Raw genomic sequence first — 14,825 nt, 5'->3', positions numbered from 1 at the left:
AGTGGGATGGGGGAGAGAATCTGAAGAGCAAAAGTAAGAAAACTTGTAGGCTGAGATAAGAACAGTTTAATAATTTAAATAAAATGTAATAATAATAATAATAATAATAATAATAATAATAATAATAATAATAATAATGTAATTAAAAGGGAAACAACGAGAGAGAGAGACAGAGGAACAAAACCCAGGGAAAAACAACAAAAAAACCCAAGTGATGCAACTGCTCACCACCTGCTGACCTATGCTTAGCCAATCCTCGAGCAGCTATCACGGCCAACTTCCCCCAGTTTATATACTGAGCCTGACGTCATATGGTATGGAATAGCCCTTTGGGCAGCTTGGGTCAGCTGTCCCAGCTGTGCCCCCTCCCAGCTTCTTGTGCACCTCCTGGCTGGCAGAGCATGGGAAGCTGAAAAGTCCTTGACTATTGTAAGCACTACTTAGCAACAACTAAAACATTAGTGTGTTATCAACATTATTCTCATACTAAATCTGAAACACAGTGCTATACCAACTACTAGCAAGAAAATTAACTCTATCCCACCTGAAACCAGGACAGCACTGATCAGTTAATACTTTCTCATAGAGAACTTGGCTTTGGCATCAGTGTAAAGCATGGCCAAAGGTCCCACCATTTTGTGAAGATGTCACTGTGTTCATTGCAGTCTGTGCTGTTGGTACTGGTACTATGCTATTGTGCTGTGCTATGCAATAGTACTGTGCTATTGGTACTGATGAGATGGTTCTGTGGGTGTTTCCCAGATCCATCCCTGGCCTAGCTGATTTCTTGCAATAGGAAAAGCTGTTCAGTTGTGTAAAACTCAACATTTGCTAGGAGACTGGGTGCAAGGCTGAGCACAAGAAGTACCTTTCCTAATCCCAACACAGAATCACTCTGCTTTTCTTGGCCCTTTGGAGGGAAGTAGTGAAGACCATCTGCAATATGGGACAAATGCTCTTTACTTAGGAGGTGCCAAAGTTATCAGTAGGTACTATTTATAAACAATTGGCTTACCTGTACACTAAAATTTCAGACTTATCACAACCTCCTCCATGTTTGTGTTTCTTGCAGAGCTGTTTTAACAAGTGAAATCAAATGTGATATTTCTAGTAGAAGCATTAGAAGTTCATTTCTTGGACATGAAGTTGTGGAGAGGGAGGGAGATAATGTAAGAATTCTGCCCTGTCACAGCCCTGTGGGGAGAGTATGTGCATTAGAAGAGTGATGCAGCCCCCCAAAAAATGAATCTGAAATCGTGAAAGATTTAAAACTATCTCTTTCAGTATTCATATGCATAGTAACTATGACGGAGACAAGATGTTTACATTTAGGGAATGGAAAGATTTTAGGGAACGTGAAAAGTGCTCTGTCAGCCCATGTGGAACTGTACCAGTCAGTTTTGCTTAAAACCATGGGCAATTCATTGCAGTTTAAAAGTCCACACAAACTGAGTATGAATCACCTCAACGTCACTGCTGCCCCTGTGTTTAGCATCATACAGCAGACATATTTAGCAAAAGGAACAGAAAATTTGGTAGGAAGAGGACCTTTCTGATTATACAAGAAGTGATTCACTGGATAAAGCTTCATTTGGTGCATAGGACCTTTCAGTGCAGTTTGAAGAGTGAAAGTTGTAAACATATGGGAACTTCACCATTTTTCTGTATCTCAAAGATAATAGTTAGCTTCCTATCTCAAAGGAGTATCAACATTTGCAAAAACAGCAGCTAGACAGCTTCAGAAGCTGAAGTATTTTATTTAACTAGTGTAATTGATATAGAAGAGATGCTATCAAGATAAGTTCTATCCATTGTCCTACAAACATGTCCCCATCTTGATTTAAACTCATGATCTTTAAGGAAGTACCAAGCTTCTAAATAGTCTGGTTTGGAGGCCAAGGAAGTATGGTCTGGAAGGGTAGCTGGTTAGGTGGGCTGAGATTGGCCAAACTGCCGGACTCAAGGGGTAGTAATCAATGGTTTGCTGGCTGTGGTAACAAGTGGGATCAACACTGGGGCTTGTATTTGTTAACATTTTCACCTGTGACCTGAGTGATGACGTAAAAAATCATCTGCAGATGTGCTGAAGATGCTTTTAATTAAGGGTACTGCTTGACAAGATGGATGGCAGAAATTCAGTGCAGGGGGACCTTGAGAAACATGAGGACTGGGCCAGCAAAACCCTCAGAAACCTAGCAAGGTACAAGGTCCTGCACCTGGGTGGAATAACCCCATACATTTGTACAGTTTGGGAGGCAACAGGCTGAGCAGCAGCCCTGCTGAAAAGGAGATGGCATCCTGGTGGATGCCACATTGAATAAGAACCATGAGTCCAAGGTCACCTCAGTATGGGAAACTGGCCTGTATTGGGAGGAGCATGGCTAGCAGATGGAGGGAGCCATTATTCTTTTCTCTTGGCACTAGTGAGGCCACGCCTGGAATACTGCACCCCGTTCTGGATGTGGAGATACTGGAGAATGTCCAGCAGAGAGCTACTGGGATGGCCTGGGGCATGGAGTGATGAGGGGCCAGCGAGGACAAGTTGAAGGAGCTGGGCTTGTTTAGTCTGACAGAGGAGGCTGGGGAGTGATCTAACGACAGCCTAAAAATACCTGAAGGGTAGCTATAAAGCTAGTGGAGCCAAATTCTTCCATAGTCATATAACATGTTAGGTCATATAACAAGGGGCAACAGCTACATGTTGTAGCTTTGTAGTTTCAGACAGGATGTTAGGAAAATATTTTCCATTTCTGGTGGTGGTGTAGCACTGGAACAGGTGACCCAGAGAGGTCACAGATTCTCCTTCTTTGAAGGTTTTCCAAACTTTGCCAGGCAAAATCATGGCTGACCTGATCTAGTGTTGGTGACAGTCCTGCTTTGGGCAGGGAGCCAGACTATGGAGCTCCAGACCTCTCTTCCCATGAGCACTTTTATGATGCTGTGATCTAAAGCTCACTGAAATTAACAGTGCTGCACAGTGCTTTCCCTTGAGTCTTGTACTGAACTGATTCTCTATTAGCTGGCATTTTGCATTACCTGAGGGTCAAACAAGATTTCAGAGTGAAAAGAGGATATACTTGCTAAACACAACTGGAATTCTGTATGCAGAAACATAGCTGGAAGTCACTTCTGTCTCCCTCAATTAGTGTTCCTCTGAGATTGTGTGCGGAGTTAAATCTCCAGCAGTGTTCTCTGGTCTCTTTCCAGATACAGGGAGAGGGCAGAGAAAGATGGGAACAGGAGGTAGAGGCATTTCTAAGGAATCTGTCTGCCGTAGTTCATTTCCTCATTAAGGCACTGGTTCTGCTTTCTCCCACAGCCCTTGCCTCTTTTTCTGATACAGGTTGCATTCAAATACTGATGGCATACCCATAGTGTGGCTTACTGTCCACGAAATTGCTTATAGGGCTATTACACAAGTTGCAATGTGAATGATGGCGGTAATAACCATTTAAAATTAATACGGAAAGAACTGATTTCAAATTAGTATTTACTGTCTTGGTTTGTATTTGCTTTGACATGACATTTCTGCTCAGTAGAATGAAATGCAGCTGTAAATGGAATGTATTTTGTTTCATCAAAATCCACATTCCTGTTAGCCAGCATTCTTGGTAAGTAATTCTTGAGCCCATCAAGGCTGATGTTTTGTTTAGCACTTCTGGTTGTCTGTAGTCAAATAAGAATAGTGTTAATTATTCCTAATGCACCTGTGATACTAAGACTCTTTTCTCTAACCTTTAAGCGTGCCAAAATTAAGAAGTACGGCCTTTCTTTCAGGGAAGCATGAAGCTGTCTCATAAGTTTCCATTGACTCTGACGTTTCTTTTTAAAACTGTCCTTAAGCTAAATAAGGGTTCTACATTTTCTATGACATCATCTGGATGACTTTTACGTGCTTCTCTTTGAAGATTCAGAAAACATGGTGATGATACTGTAGTGGGAAAACAAATCTTTTAGCCTGTCAAAGCATTTCTTTAACAGTGCTAAAATTTTGCATCTGATAGCTTATTTACTTTGCATCATTTCCTTTTCCTACATTAAGACAGACAAAGGTTATGAAAACATGAAGGCTCTCAGGTGAGAACTCTGTTGCACAGATTTGTACAATGTGTGAACTCTGTTCAACACAGGTCACATGCAGGTGAAACCTGAGTTATACCTGCCTATAAATTTTCAGCAGAAAGCCTGCCCGCACCGCAGTCAACCACTTTGGTTAAGATGCTCTTCCTGCTTCCTGCAGAGAGGTGTTTTGAGATGGTAAGGGGAGGGCCATAGTGTGAGAGGACATGCTGTGTGCTCTTGCCCCTGTAGAACAGTCAGCCTTCCTGCGAAAGCCACTTTTGTCCAACAGCTTCTGTTCAACTACAGAAGCTATTTTTGGATTCTTGAAGTTAAGCATCTCTGACCAATGCAAATTCCCATACCTGTGGAGAAAAAAAAGGCATTTTTTAACTGATTGCCTGGTGTTTATAGTGGAGAATTTGATAACAGCAAACATGCATGAAGCCATCTCTTTAAGGTTGCACACCTCACCTTGTATTTTTGACGTCCTAAAGGATGCTAGTATCCAGGGGAAGAAGTGATAAAACAAAAGATGTTTAGTTCAGCGAGAGGGATGTCAGTCAGGAGAACTTTAGTTATGGTTGCACCTGCCTCAAAGCTTGGGATGAATAAGATAACCTTCTTAACTCTTTTTTTGCTATGATTCTATGATATCTCTGTAAGAAGGGAGTGGTAGCAATGCTTAGTTAGGCCTAGTTTCTTGCAAGTGCATCTCCCATGAGTTACAGCCATCCTGCGTTTCTCTTAGTGTGAAGACCACTAAAATTACAACTTTAGGGTCGAAAATGGACGCTGAAGGTAACACAAAGAAATATCTTGCGTGGAAGCAGGGCAGGAACTTTCTCCCACAGTCACTAACTGGAAAATGGGTGTGCCCGTGAGTACCATAGCACAAAATCCTACCCCTTTAAAACAAAGGAAACTGCGAAAGTGAGAGAGAGCAACAGGGACAGTAAAAATCAGCAAAGAGGCAAGAAAGCAAAGACAAGACAGTTTTCAATAAGGGGAGCAGGGTTTTAAAGTTGGAAAGAAACCAAACCCTCCAGTAGTGCTAACAGTCCAAGGCAGCCCCAGGAACCACAGTTACTTGCTGTCCAAAATGTACTTTTCCAACTCTGTATGTGTATGTATGTGACTGGGGGAGACTACTGGAAAATAGATGGCAAAAAGAAACGGTCTCAATCTATACACCAGTCACAGAGGGAACAGTAGGCACTGGCATCTGGTAGGTACATGTACCTCAAACTCTCAGCAGCTGGACATCCAGAGTTGTCTTGGATCACAAACCTCACTGATACTAAGAGAGACGCATGATATTGATACAGCTGCTTTGTAAAAGAAGAGCTGGGTGATACTGAGATTTTTAGGAATCTTACTGTGGCATTCAGCAAAAGTTGGAATGAACTTGAGTGCTCTATCTAACTGCGTCTGTGTTAATAAGAACAGGTCCATTACTAGAATAAAAAGCCATAATACCATCCAGTTTAAGGAGCTGTTCCTCTCAGTAAGTTTGTGTGCAGTAAAAGCTCATATGTGGCAAGTGAAAGAATTCAAGTAAATTAATGTACTTAACAGAAAGTGTAAAATTATAAGTGGTATAATTGCAAGCCAAGTTTTCAGTAAGATCCTAAAAACGCTAGTTCTCTTAACCCTATTGAGAGGCGAGTTTTCCTCAAAGTGGCTATATCCACAGTGCTGTTTCATTCAGGCTGGATCTTCCTTCATCTTCTCTTTAGTATCAGCTGTAACCCATATGGAAACATAGAATAGTCCAGTTTTCAGGCATTCCTGTAGCATTTGAGGAACAGATCATGCAAGAGCTGTATGACTGGGCAACAAAAGGAAGCACTGAACTTGTAAATTAAAGCTTTGGCTGGAGGATATTAGCTCAAGGAAAGCTGGGGATTCCCTGTAACTATGAAGTTTCCCATGACAAGCATTATGTTCTGGATATAAATAAGAAGAAACAACTCTTTTCACGTAAACATAAATTGCTGGCCTTACTTAATAAGAAGTATACCAAATATCTTGTGTCTTTTCAGGAAGAACAAGAGGCACAGGCTAAAGCTGACAAGATTAAACTTGCCTTGGAGAAACTGAAGGAAGCCAAAGTTAAAAAGGTGAGCCTTAAAATAGTGAAATGCTACCATAAAAGCTACCAGCTAACTATCTATTATCATTCTTCTCAATTATAAAGTTCTTACTAAAATCGCTAGGCTTTTTCATACTTTGTCTGTAACTTGAGACATCTAAAGATATTCTGTGGAGCTCTCTTGTCATCCGCCTGAAGAGAAGTCTCTGGGAGAATGCTACCTCTGAGGGACTTATTTTTAAGAGGACTTGGAAGGCTCTGCCTCTTTTTTTTCCAAGGTTGGGACAAAGGCCACTGTTCTGATAGGTTGCTTTAGAGAAAGTGGAATGTACATGAAAATGTTACTTACTTATGCTGTGCTGATTCCAGAAGTATTAAACGTTTCTTCTACAGTGGATATGGATTTAGCTAATCCCAATTAAATTAATGAGGGTCTTCTTGCTAAATCTTTTCACAACAGTGTAGTAATGCACAAGGATAATAGTAATTATTTTAGACCAACAAATTAGAAAGCTTCCAGCCAGCATCTGCACAGTGCTGCAGTGTGTCATATAATTATGCCCACTCATCCTAAGCTAGTGTTCCAGCTGAACTCAACAGAAGCTGCAGATGTTCAGTAACTCTGAAAAGTGGATATGAAGAAAAAAGTCATGACCTTTCAGTTTAGCTCAAATAGGAGATGGGAAGTGCTGGAGATCAGAGCCTGCAGGGTTTCCAAGAAGAACCGAAGCTTCCAATAAACTTGGGGGTGTCCAGACTTGAGATGGTTCCCACAGAACACTTTATGTTCATGTATAAATGCTGTTTCTGAGAGAATGTGTTGGGAGGATTTCACCAGTGTTGTCTTTGGAAAGCTCTGTAACTAAACTTATGACTGTTCATTGGTCACCCTCTTTTCCTTGCAATGTTAGCAATTCTCCTTTGGGAGGAAATACTTATTTTGAAGATTTTTTTTTTCACTTTTTTTTTCCACCCTCAATATTTGGAACCATAGGGTAGAAGTAAGGCTTAATCTTCTGGTGGCTATGTCACTATAATGAGATTACTATGTTATTCTTGAATTCTAAATTGACTAAATAATTGTCAAGAAAACTGGTCTTCTCTCCTTTACTGAAAGTGGAGGGCAGAAGCCAGGGAGGACAGTGAAAAGCAGGCTTACAGCTGTGGGCTTTAGGAGAGCAGACTTTGGCTTCTTCAAAGATCTGCTTGGAAGAGTCCTATGGGATAAGGCCCTGGAGGGATGAGTGGCCCAAGAACGCTGGTTAATATTCAAGGATCACCTCCTCCAAGCTCAAGAGAGTTCCATCCCAGTGAATGAAAGGCCACGAAGATGATTATGGAACTGGAGCATCTCTCCTATGAGGAAAGGCTGAGACATCTGTGACTGCGTAGCCTAGAGAAGAGAAGGCTCCAGGGGGATCTTGTTAATCTGTAGAAATACCTGAAGGGAGGGTGCAAAGAGGATGCAGCCAGGCTCTTTTCAGTGGTGCCCAGTGACAGGGCCAGAGGCAATGAGCACATACTGAAACACAGGAGATTCTATCTGAACATCAGGAAACACTTTTTCAATGTGAGGGTGAGTGAGCACTGGCACAGGTTGCCCAGGGAGGTGGTGGAGTCTCCCTCCTTGGAGATACTCAAAAGCCATCTGGACAGGGTCCTGGACAATGGGCTCTGGGTGGCCCTGCTTGAGCAGGGGGATTGGACTGGATGACCTCCAGAGGTGCCTTCCAATCTCAACCATTCTGTGATTCTGTGAAGATGGAAGCTGCACGCATGTTTCTGAGCAGTCAACTATAACCAGACAAAAATACCCTTTTTTCCCCAGGCATGTTGTAGGTTATGCATGTACAACATTTCTTTTTCTCTATAATCTGCACTACGGCTCAGTTGCTTATTTTAGAGAGGAAGATACTTACAAGGGTTGCAATCAAAGCAAGTTCACGTTTTTTGTTATGTTTGCTTTTACTTTTCAGATAGCATAGATTTTCTCTTGGGGATCATCACTCTCTGCTTCTACCTGATCTTTAACAGAGATTGTCTCTGTAGTACCAGAGCTTTTTATGCACACATTTTAAAATAAGGAGCTATTTAAACAAGACTATATAGAGAAGTCCTCCCAACTCACCAGTTTAATTCCAGTTTCCACGTACAGATCCTGTAGACAATTTTTCTTGTTTTCTGTACTAATGGAGCATTTTAAGTACTTTCCTTATAATGTATTTGCAGTTCTTTATCACATTTTATGTACTTCAGCATTTTCTTGCGTTGTTCGTCCCTGAAAAAAAGTGTACACTGTTTCTCATTTAACAAATACTTCACAATATGAAGAAATAATGAGTGTCTTGCATTAATTTGGTCAATATAAGTAAGTCATCTGTTTTCCTATTGATGGCCATTGGACTACTGCCCATCTTAGTACAGTCTGATTTCAGGTTAGTCTGTTGGCATGGCAAGATTCTTCCATTCTTTTTCTCATTTAAAACTAAACTTTGCATTTCTAGCTTGCGTTAAGGACACTCTGTCCTTTTGTACTTGGTTTTCCTATAAAGCATTTTCCTTAATTGCACATCTAGTAGATTTAGAGAAGATATTAACTTCTGCTTTTTCTCCACAGCAATTTCACCTTTCCTGAAGTCATGCACAGGACAAGGTTCAATTTCCTTTTTTGAGAAAAGGTCTTTATTTTGGTGGCAATATAATGTGAAAGCTTCCAAGCTGTTTTATTCCCTCAGCTCACTGTGGGACAGGATACCTTTGAATCAGTAATAACCTTCAGCCTTAATCTTTCTTATCTGTGTTAGCAGATTCAGACTAGCCTTTTACTTGCTTCTGAAATTAACTGACTCTTCTGTGACTCTGTACTCAGCTTGTTGTCAAGGTGCACATGTACGATAACAGCACAAAGTCACTAATGGTGGATGAGCGTCAGGTGACACGGGATGTTTTAGACAATCTCTTTGAGAAAACCCATTGCGACTGCAACGTTGACTGGTGTCTGTATGAAATGTACCCAGAGCTGCAAATTGGTAAGTGGGATAGTGACAGAGCATATAGCAAATAGATATAGTGCATCCTATGCTATTGGTAATCTTGAAAAGATAATTAATAACATTTCTCCTGCCCACATGTCCACTGGTGTTGGAACATCGCAGTCTCTAAGCTGAGGGATGCTGCAGGAATGTACTTGGGCCGTTCTTGCTGTAGAAGTGCGTCTTCCATTTGTCTGTGCTGTGAGCTGCAGAAGGCTCCTTGGCCACCACCATTTCCATTATTCTATTTTACACAAAAAGAAGGGGCTGTGTGAATTTCACTATGTTTGTCAAGGCAGTGACAGACCCAAACACACCAGTACTCAACTCTACTCTTTGAAGAGAGGATGCAGTACTGAAGTGCTGTCAGCAGGCTGTTACATACTGGCCAAAACAAATGTTGTAATTAAACAAGACTGTCTGAGAAGCGTTTCAGTCATTTCTAATGCTGTTCACTTGTGATAGTCATTTTCTTAAGTGTAGTTGTGAACACGATGTTGCTCTTTGATAGGACTGCACCTCTGCTGGTGGTACCTTATGATTTAGGAAGTAACTATCCTGGCCTCTAGGTCCCTAGGAAACAGCTGTGCAAAATTTACATATTGTTTGGTGCAACTTAATGAGTTTTGTTTCGAAAAGGCTTCAAGGCCTGATTAAGAATGGAGTGTTCTCTAATTGTGAGTTATTTCAGAATCTTTTTATTGTCCCGGCTGCAAAGGTATTCACATCAAAAGGAAAAGGAAAATTGCCACAACTTTCTTCCAGGGTCGCATTTGACCTAGTGAAATGGGAAATTGCCAAACAGCCTTTAGCATTCTCAGTTTATAGACTCCCAGCAGAGATGTAAACATGCACAAAGAAAGCTAAATATCAATATTGCACTTTAAAAGAGCCCCAAGAATAATCACCTTGCTAAACTAAAACAAAGAAATGTGAAAATAGCTGGAAAAAGCCTGACTGCTCATAAGCAAGGAGATACTCATCTGCTTGTAAGAATGGCAGAGACATTAACTGCCAGTCTGTTCTTTTTACTCCATTAAGATGATACATGAAGCAACGTTGCTGCATTCTTTTGTACCTGTTTATCTTAACTAAGGAAAGACTGGAAATGTCATTAGACCCTAGAAATGTCACAAATGTCACTCTGAATAATTTTAGATTGTTTTCTTGTCTTGGAAAGTTGCTCCCTCTGGTCTAGTGTGACTTGGACAAATGTTTCTGAGTGTTAGGATGACAGCATATAAACAGATTGTTTTCTGAATCTCCATAATCATTAAAAAGAATGTACTTGTGCTTCTTCATAATCTGGATAGATATTTTGAATTCCCCATCACACAATTAAAACTGACGGCGTCGGGGAGATCATATGCTACAAACACTGGGATTAATGGTTAGACTTTTTTTTTTTTGTAAGTAAAAATAACTTCTGTTACATTAGTCCCAGCTAATGCTAGGTGCTTTGAGTGAGGGTTAGGGTATTGTTATAGTAAGGAATTACTCTCAGAATGAATAAAAACTATTTTAAAAGCTGGCAGAGAAGAAGAGTAGGAAAGGAAATAAATCAGTGGTTGGTTCAGGAAAAAAGGAGAAGTCTATGAACTCCTGATACACAGGTCTCTCACCAGGTCCAAATCAGCTGGGAATGGAGCCTTTTTGTTTGCAGAAGGGAATTTCAATATGGATGGAATGCTGCATACTATTTCTTCTGCTTCCAGTGCACAGCAACATGCAGTTAATTTTGTTCAAAATCAAAACAATGTGAACTGTTCTTTATTCTTGTCAGTATACTTCTTGGCAGTTCTAGATAGCTCTATTACTATCAGCATGCTTAGAAGACAAGCTTTCCTGCACTTTCCCTTTCTGCCTGCTTTCCATGTTAGTATTCAAGAGAATAAAATTACCTTTACTTTAAGAAGCAAATCTGAGCAGCAAATATTTTAGGCTGAACTGAAAGTCCAAGCTAGTTTTGTATCAGAAGATCCTTGACAGAGTATCTTATATATACTGTTATTTTGAAAGACAATCATTGCAAATAAACTACAATTTTAGATTAATTGCATGTTAAATATCACAAATAGTCTCAGTAGTGAGATGGTGATATAACACTGGGCTGTACATACCAGCATGTACTTTGCAATAAAGAGTATTGCCTTATAATAGGCATTCAGATTTGACTTTTTTTTTTGTAACAATAATTATAAAAAAAGACCCTCCTGAGGATGGTAAGATCATACCTTTTATACAAGAAAAGCCTGGTGCTGGAAATGAACAAACAAAAGTATATGTGGCAAAAATTAGTGTTAAATAACTAGTGTTACGACCTGAGAATTATTTTATGGCTAACCTGGACCGTAAGATACTGTTTACCCTTTAAACTGTTATTTGGGGTTTTACATAGTGCTTTGTATTTCCAGTGCATTGCAGAAGTATCAGTTGCTAAATGAAAAGTATTACGTTGCTTGTGTTGTTAAAAGTTACTGTGTACATGTGAACTGGGCCTGAAGCTAATCTCATTTTGTGAATTTAATTAATTCACAAAATTTAGTTTTGATGGGACATACTGAACCCTTGTCAAAAGTAACAAGAAGTGTTAAAGCCTGCAAAATGCGTGCTCTGTTATCTTCTCTTATACTAGGCCAATCTAGGCCATCGAAAGATGTGTTCACCACAGACCACTGAAATGGGAATACAGCTGTTCCCAGGGAACTGCCAAAATGATACTGAAAATGGGAGCTGGGTGAATTCCCTGCCGCAATACTGAATTTGTAGAAAAATACAGTTTGGGTCCTTCCAAAATTACCCGTCAAATTACGCTCAATTCCTTTTCCTTCCAAAGAGGGTATATGTGACTGTTCAGCTACTTTATACAAGTGAAACTGCAGAAGAAGAGATCGGAGTTCCCTAACCTCAGCATACCCTGTGGCTTTCCTGGGTGGAGGATCTAGGTTCAGATCAGCTCAGGAAGGGAGCGAACTGACACTAGGTCTCCCACATCTCTGGTGAGGTTTTTAACTACAGAGTTGCTGGGTGAAACAGCATATCTTCACATCAGTTCTTAGTCTGTCTTCCTATTTCCTCTGTTTTGCTATTTCTGTTTTTAAATACAGTTGCTTGAAACAAAACATTTTATTTTCAGTGCATAGAATTCTTCCTGCTGACAAAAAGCAATTTTTCATTTGTTCTAATAAGTAAAAGGACAAGAAAATAAGTTTTTACTATTTTTTTTCAATTCAGTAGCCAAAGTGAATATATAACACTCCCAATCATATCGCAAAACCTTAAAAAACAAAAGCAAACAAAAGCAGAAAGCTGTTGAGAGACATGGGAGTAACCATCTACTCCTAGTGGGTCACTGTTTCCATGCTTTGCAGTCTTCGGGCAGCAACACAGAGATGCAGGAGGAATCCAGGAGCATGCCAGAGCTACATAAGGCATCTTCTGTAGCTGATTTGCCCTTCCATATGACACTATTTTCATGTGGTTTTGCTCCCTTCTGTGCAATGGAAAAGAGTGCTGGGCTGTCCAGCTCTGAGTGAACATCAGATAATGATTACATTCTTACATAGGAATTTCTGCAGCCTCAGGGGAGGGGAGAGAGAGCTTGAGTGTCTTATATTACCTTTTCTGTCTCTCCAGAAAGGTTTTTTGAAGACCATGAAAATGTTGTTGAAGTGTTATCAGATTGGACTCGAGACACTGAGAATAAGATTCTGTTTTTGGAAAAAAGTGAAAAATATGCTTTATTTAAAAATCCCCAGGTAAGCTAACATGGTATTTGGATAAGAGTCTAAAATTATGTCATTTAGTCTGTATGCTGCCTATTGCATTATTAATTTGCTTTCAGCTCTGTCAGTTCAGAATTAGAGAAAGCAAAACTTGCACTTTCAACCAAAAAAACCCACCAGAATGTTGAATGCAAGGGTTTGAAAATTAGTGCTTTCTGTTCCTTTCTGATACTATTTTAAAGTCCCATCTGCAGTCGTAAAAAATGAAGCATGTAGTTCTCCACTGGTACAAGCTGTTGCTTCGGCACAGCTCTCAGAACTGGGGTGAGATGGCACAGCTGTAAAAACCTGGCCTTTGTCATTACTAGAGTTTCTCCACTATTTCTGCTGTTGAAAATCAACATTTCCTTGAAGGTCCAGTTTTTGCCAGTTGTACGTGAAACTTCGTAAAGAGTATGCTGAGTACTACAGAGAGTTTATCTGGATTTCATTTAGACTGGCAAGAAGAGTTGGTGAACAGTAACTTGTGCACACTAACTTTGTAAAAAGAGGGTCTGCACACTGAATTGGGTCAAATTATTCAGGACAGGTGTATACACAAATGATTTTTTTCTTGTGGTATGTGGTCAAAACCATATTTACAAACACCCTAGCACATACAGTTGATGGATTCTGGGGCACTAGATCTTTTCCCCATGTCAGCGGTCTGTTAGCTCACTGAGCATCTGGTTTGTTCTTGAGGGCAGCAAGAGAAAAATGAGCAATTCAGCATTGCCAAAAAAATGAGTCAAATATATAATTTGGCGGCACATCTCACCAAGCTGCTCATTAGGAATTTTTTTTTAGAATGAGCCAGTGTTTCAAATAAAACCTGCAGAGAGGAAGTTTCCTTCATTGATATAACAAGTATCCACAGTCAGGGAAAGAAAACTTATCCTGCAGTGTACATGGATTGATGTTGATTTTTAATATGAAACAGCAAAGCCAAGTTTGGAAGTAAAACATACATGTTGGCTCAAGATGTCATACTTTCTAATGCACATAAACATACCTAGCAGCAGAGGTTCAATTGTACATTTGAGTCGTATACTAGTAGTGTTATTTGGGCAAGTGGCTTAGGGCAAGGCTGTGAACCTCCCATAGGATGTAAATCTTTGATGAAGATTCTGGGCATTTTGATTGCAATGAACTTTAGAAATAAACATGACCTAAGCCAAAACCAGAATAAGAGTGTAGCTCTGTCCTCCCATCTCAGGTTATGCTGAGCTTGATCTGGACATGTCTGCAGTCCTTGAGCTTCAGCCCCTCTGTGATAAGCTCTAAAATGAACAGCCTAAGGAAACCGCATCAGTTGTGGCTATCACACTGTTGAAATATTTTGCCAGTAATAAAGTCTAACCATCTGTCAGGCTTAGTAAATTCAAACATCGTGAGACAGGCAGAATAGTACAGTCACATTGGCGGTTTGTCTTCTTGGCAGAAAATAATCAGTATGGTACAGACAGAGCTCACACTAGATAATAAAACATGATCTGGAGTGACTCCCTGAAAAGGTAAACCAAGCAGAAATGCGGAGTTGGTGGGTGGCAGGGTGTATGATTACCTAACTAACTACTGACGGAAATTATGGTGTAACCAATGGGAAACTGAAATCTAGTGCTCTGATACTGTATTCTCTGTATATTCAGCCTCCTCCTCCTAGCTTAGTCAAGCTTGCCTCGTAAACTCATTTTGTGACTACAGAAATTGCAGAATGCTTTTTTTGACACAGCCCATGGTGGTAATGCAGCAGCAGTTGGATTCCTTGTTGGTCTTATTTAGTGCTCATTCTGTTGAAGGTTGTCTGTGGAGATCGCACAGTTTTATAACTTGCAGATATTTTTCTGGAAAAAAAGAGGCAAATTCCAAAGGTGT

At 40.2% G+C, this 14,825-nt stretch overlaps 1 protein-coding gene across 3 annotated transcripts in view; it reads left to right on the top strand.

The window, feature by feature from the left end:
• Positions 1-14,825, top strand: part of APBB1IP (amyloid beta precursor protein binding family B member 1 interacting protein) — a 70,831-nt gene that overhangs the window by 23,281 nt on the left and 32,725 nt on the right. For all 3 annotated transcript variants that reach the window (XM_075492603.1, XM_075492601.1, XM_075492602.1), the window contains exons 5-7: positions 6,105-6,182; positions 9,024-9,183; positions 12,823-12,944. In XM_075492603.1, the coding sequence (XP_075348718.1) occupies positions 6,105-6,182; positions 9,024-9,183; positions 12,823-12,944 (360 nt within the window). The remainder of the gene's footprint in view (positions 1-6,104; positions 6,183-9,023; positions 9,184-12,822; positions 12,945-14,825) is intronic.

This window comes from Mycteria americana, chromosome 2, assembly GCF_035582795.1.
Source record: "Mycteria americana isolate JAX WOST 10 ecotype Jacksonville Zoo and Gardens chromosome 2, USCA_MyAme_1.0, whole genome shotgun sequence".
In the NCBI taxonomy this organism is placed as follows: domain Eukaryota; kingdom Metazoa; phylum Chordata; class Aves; order Ciconiiformes; family Ciconiidae; genus Mycteria; species Mycteria americana.
The sequence above is the reverse complement of the archived record's forward strand: the minus strand, read 5'-3'. Positions and strand labels throughout refer to the sequence as shown.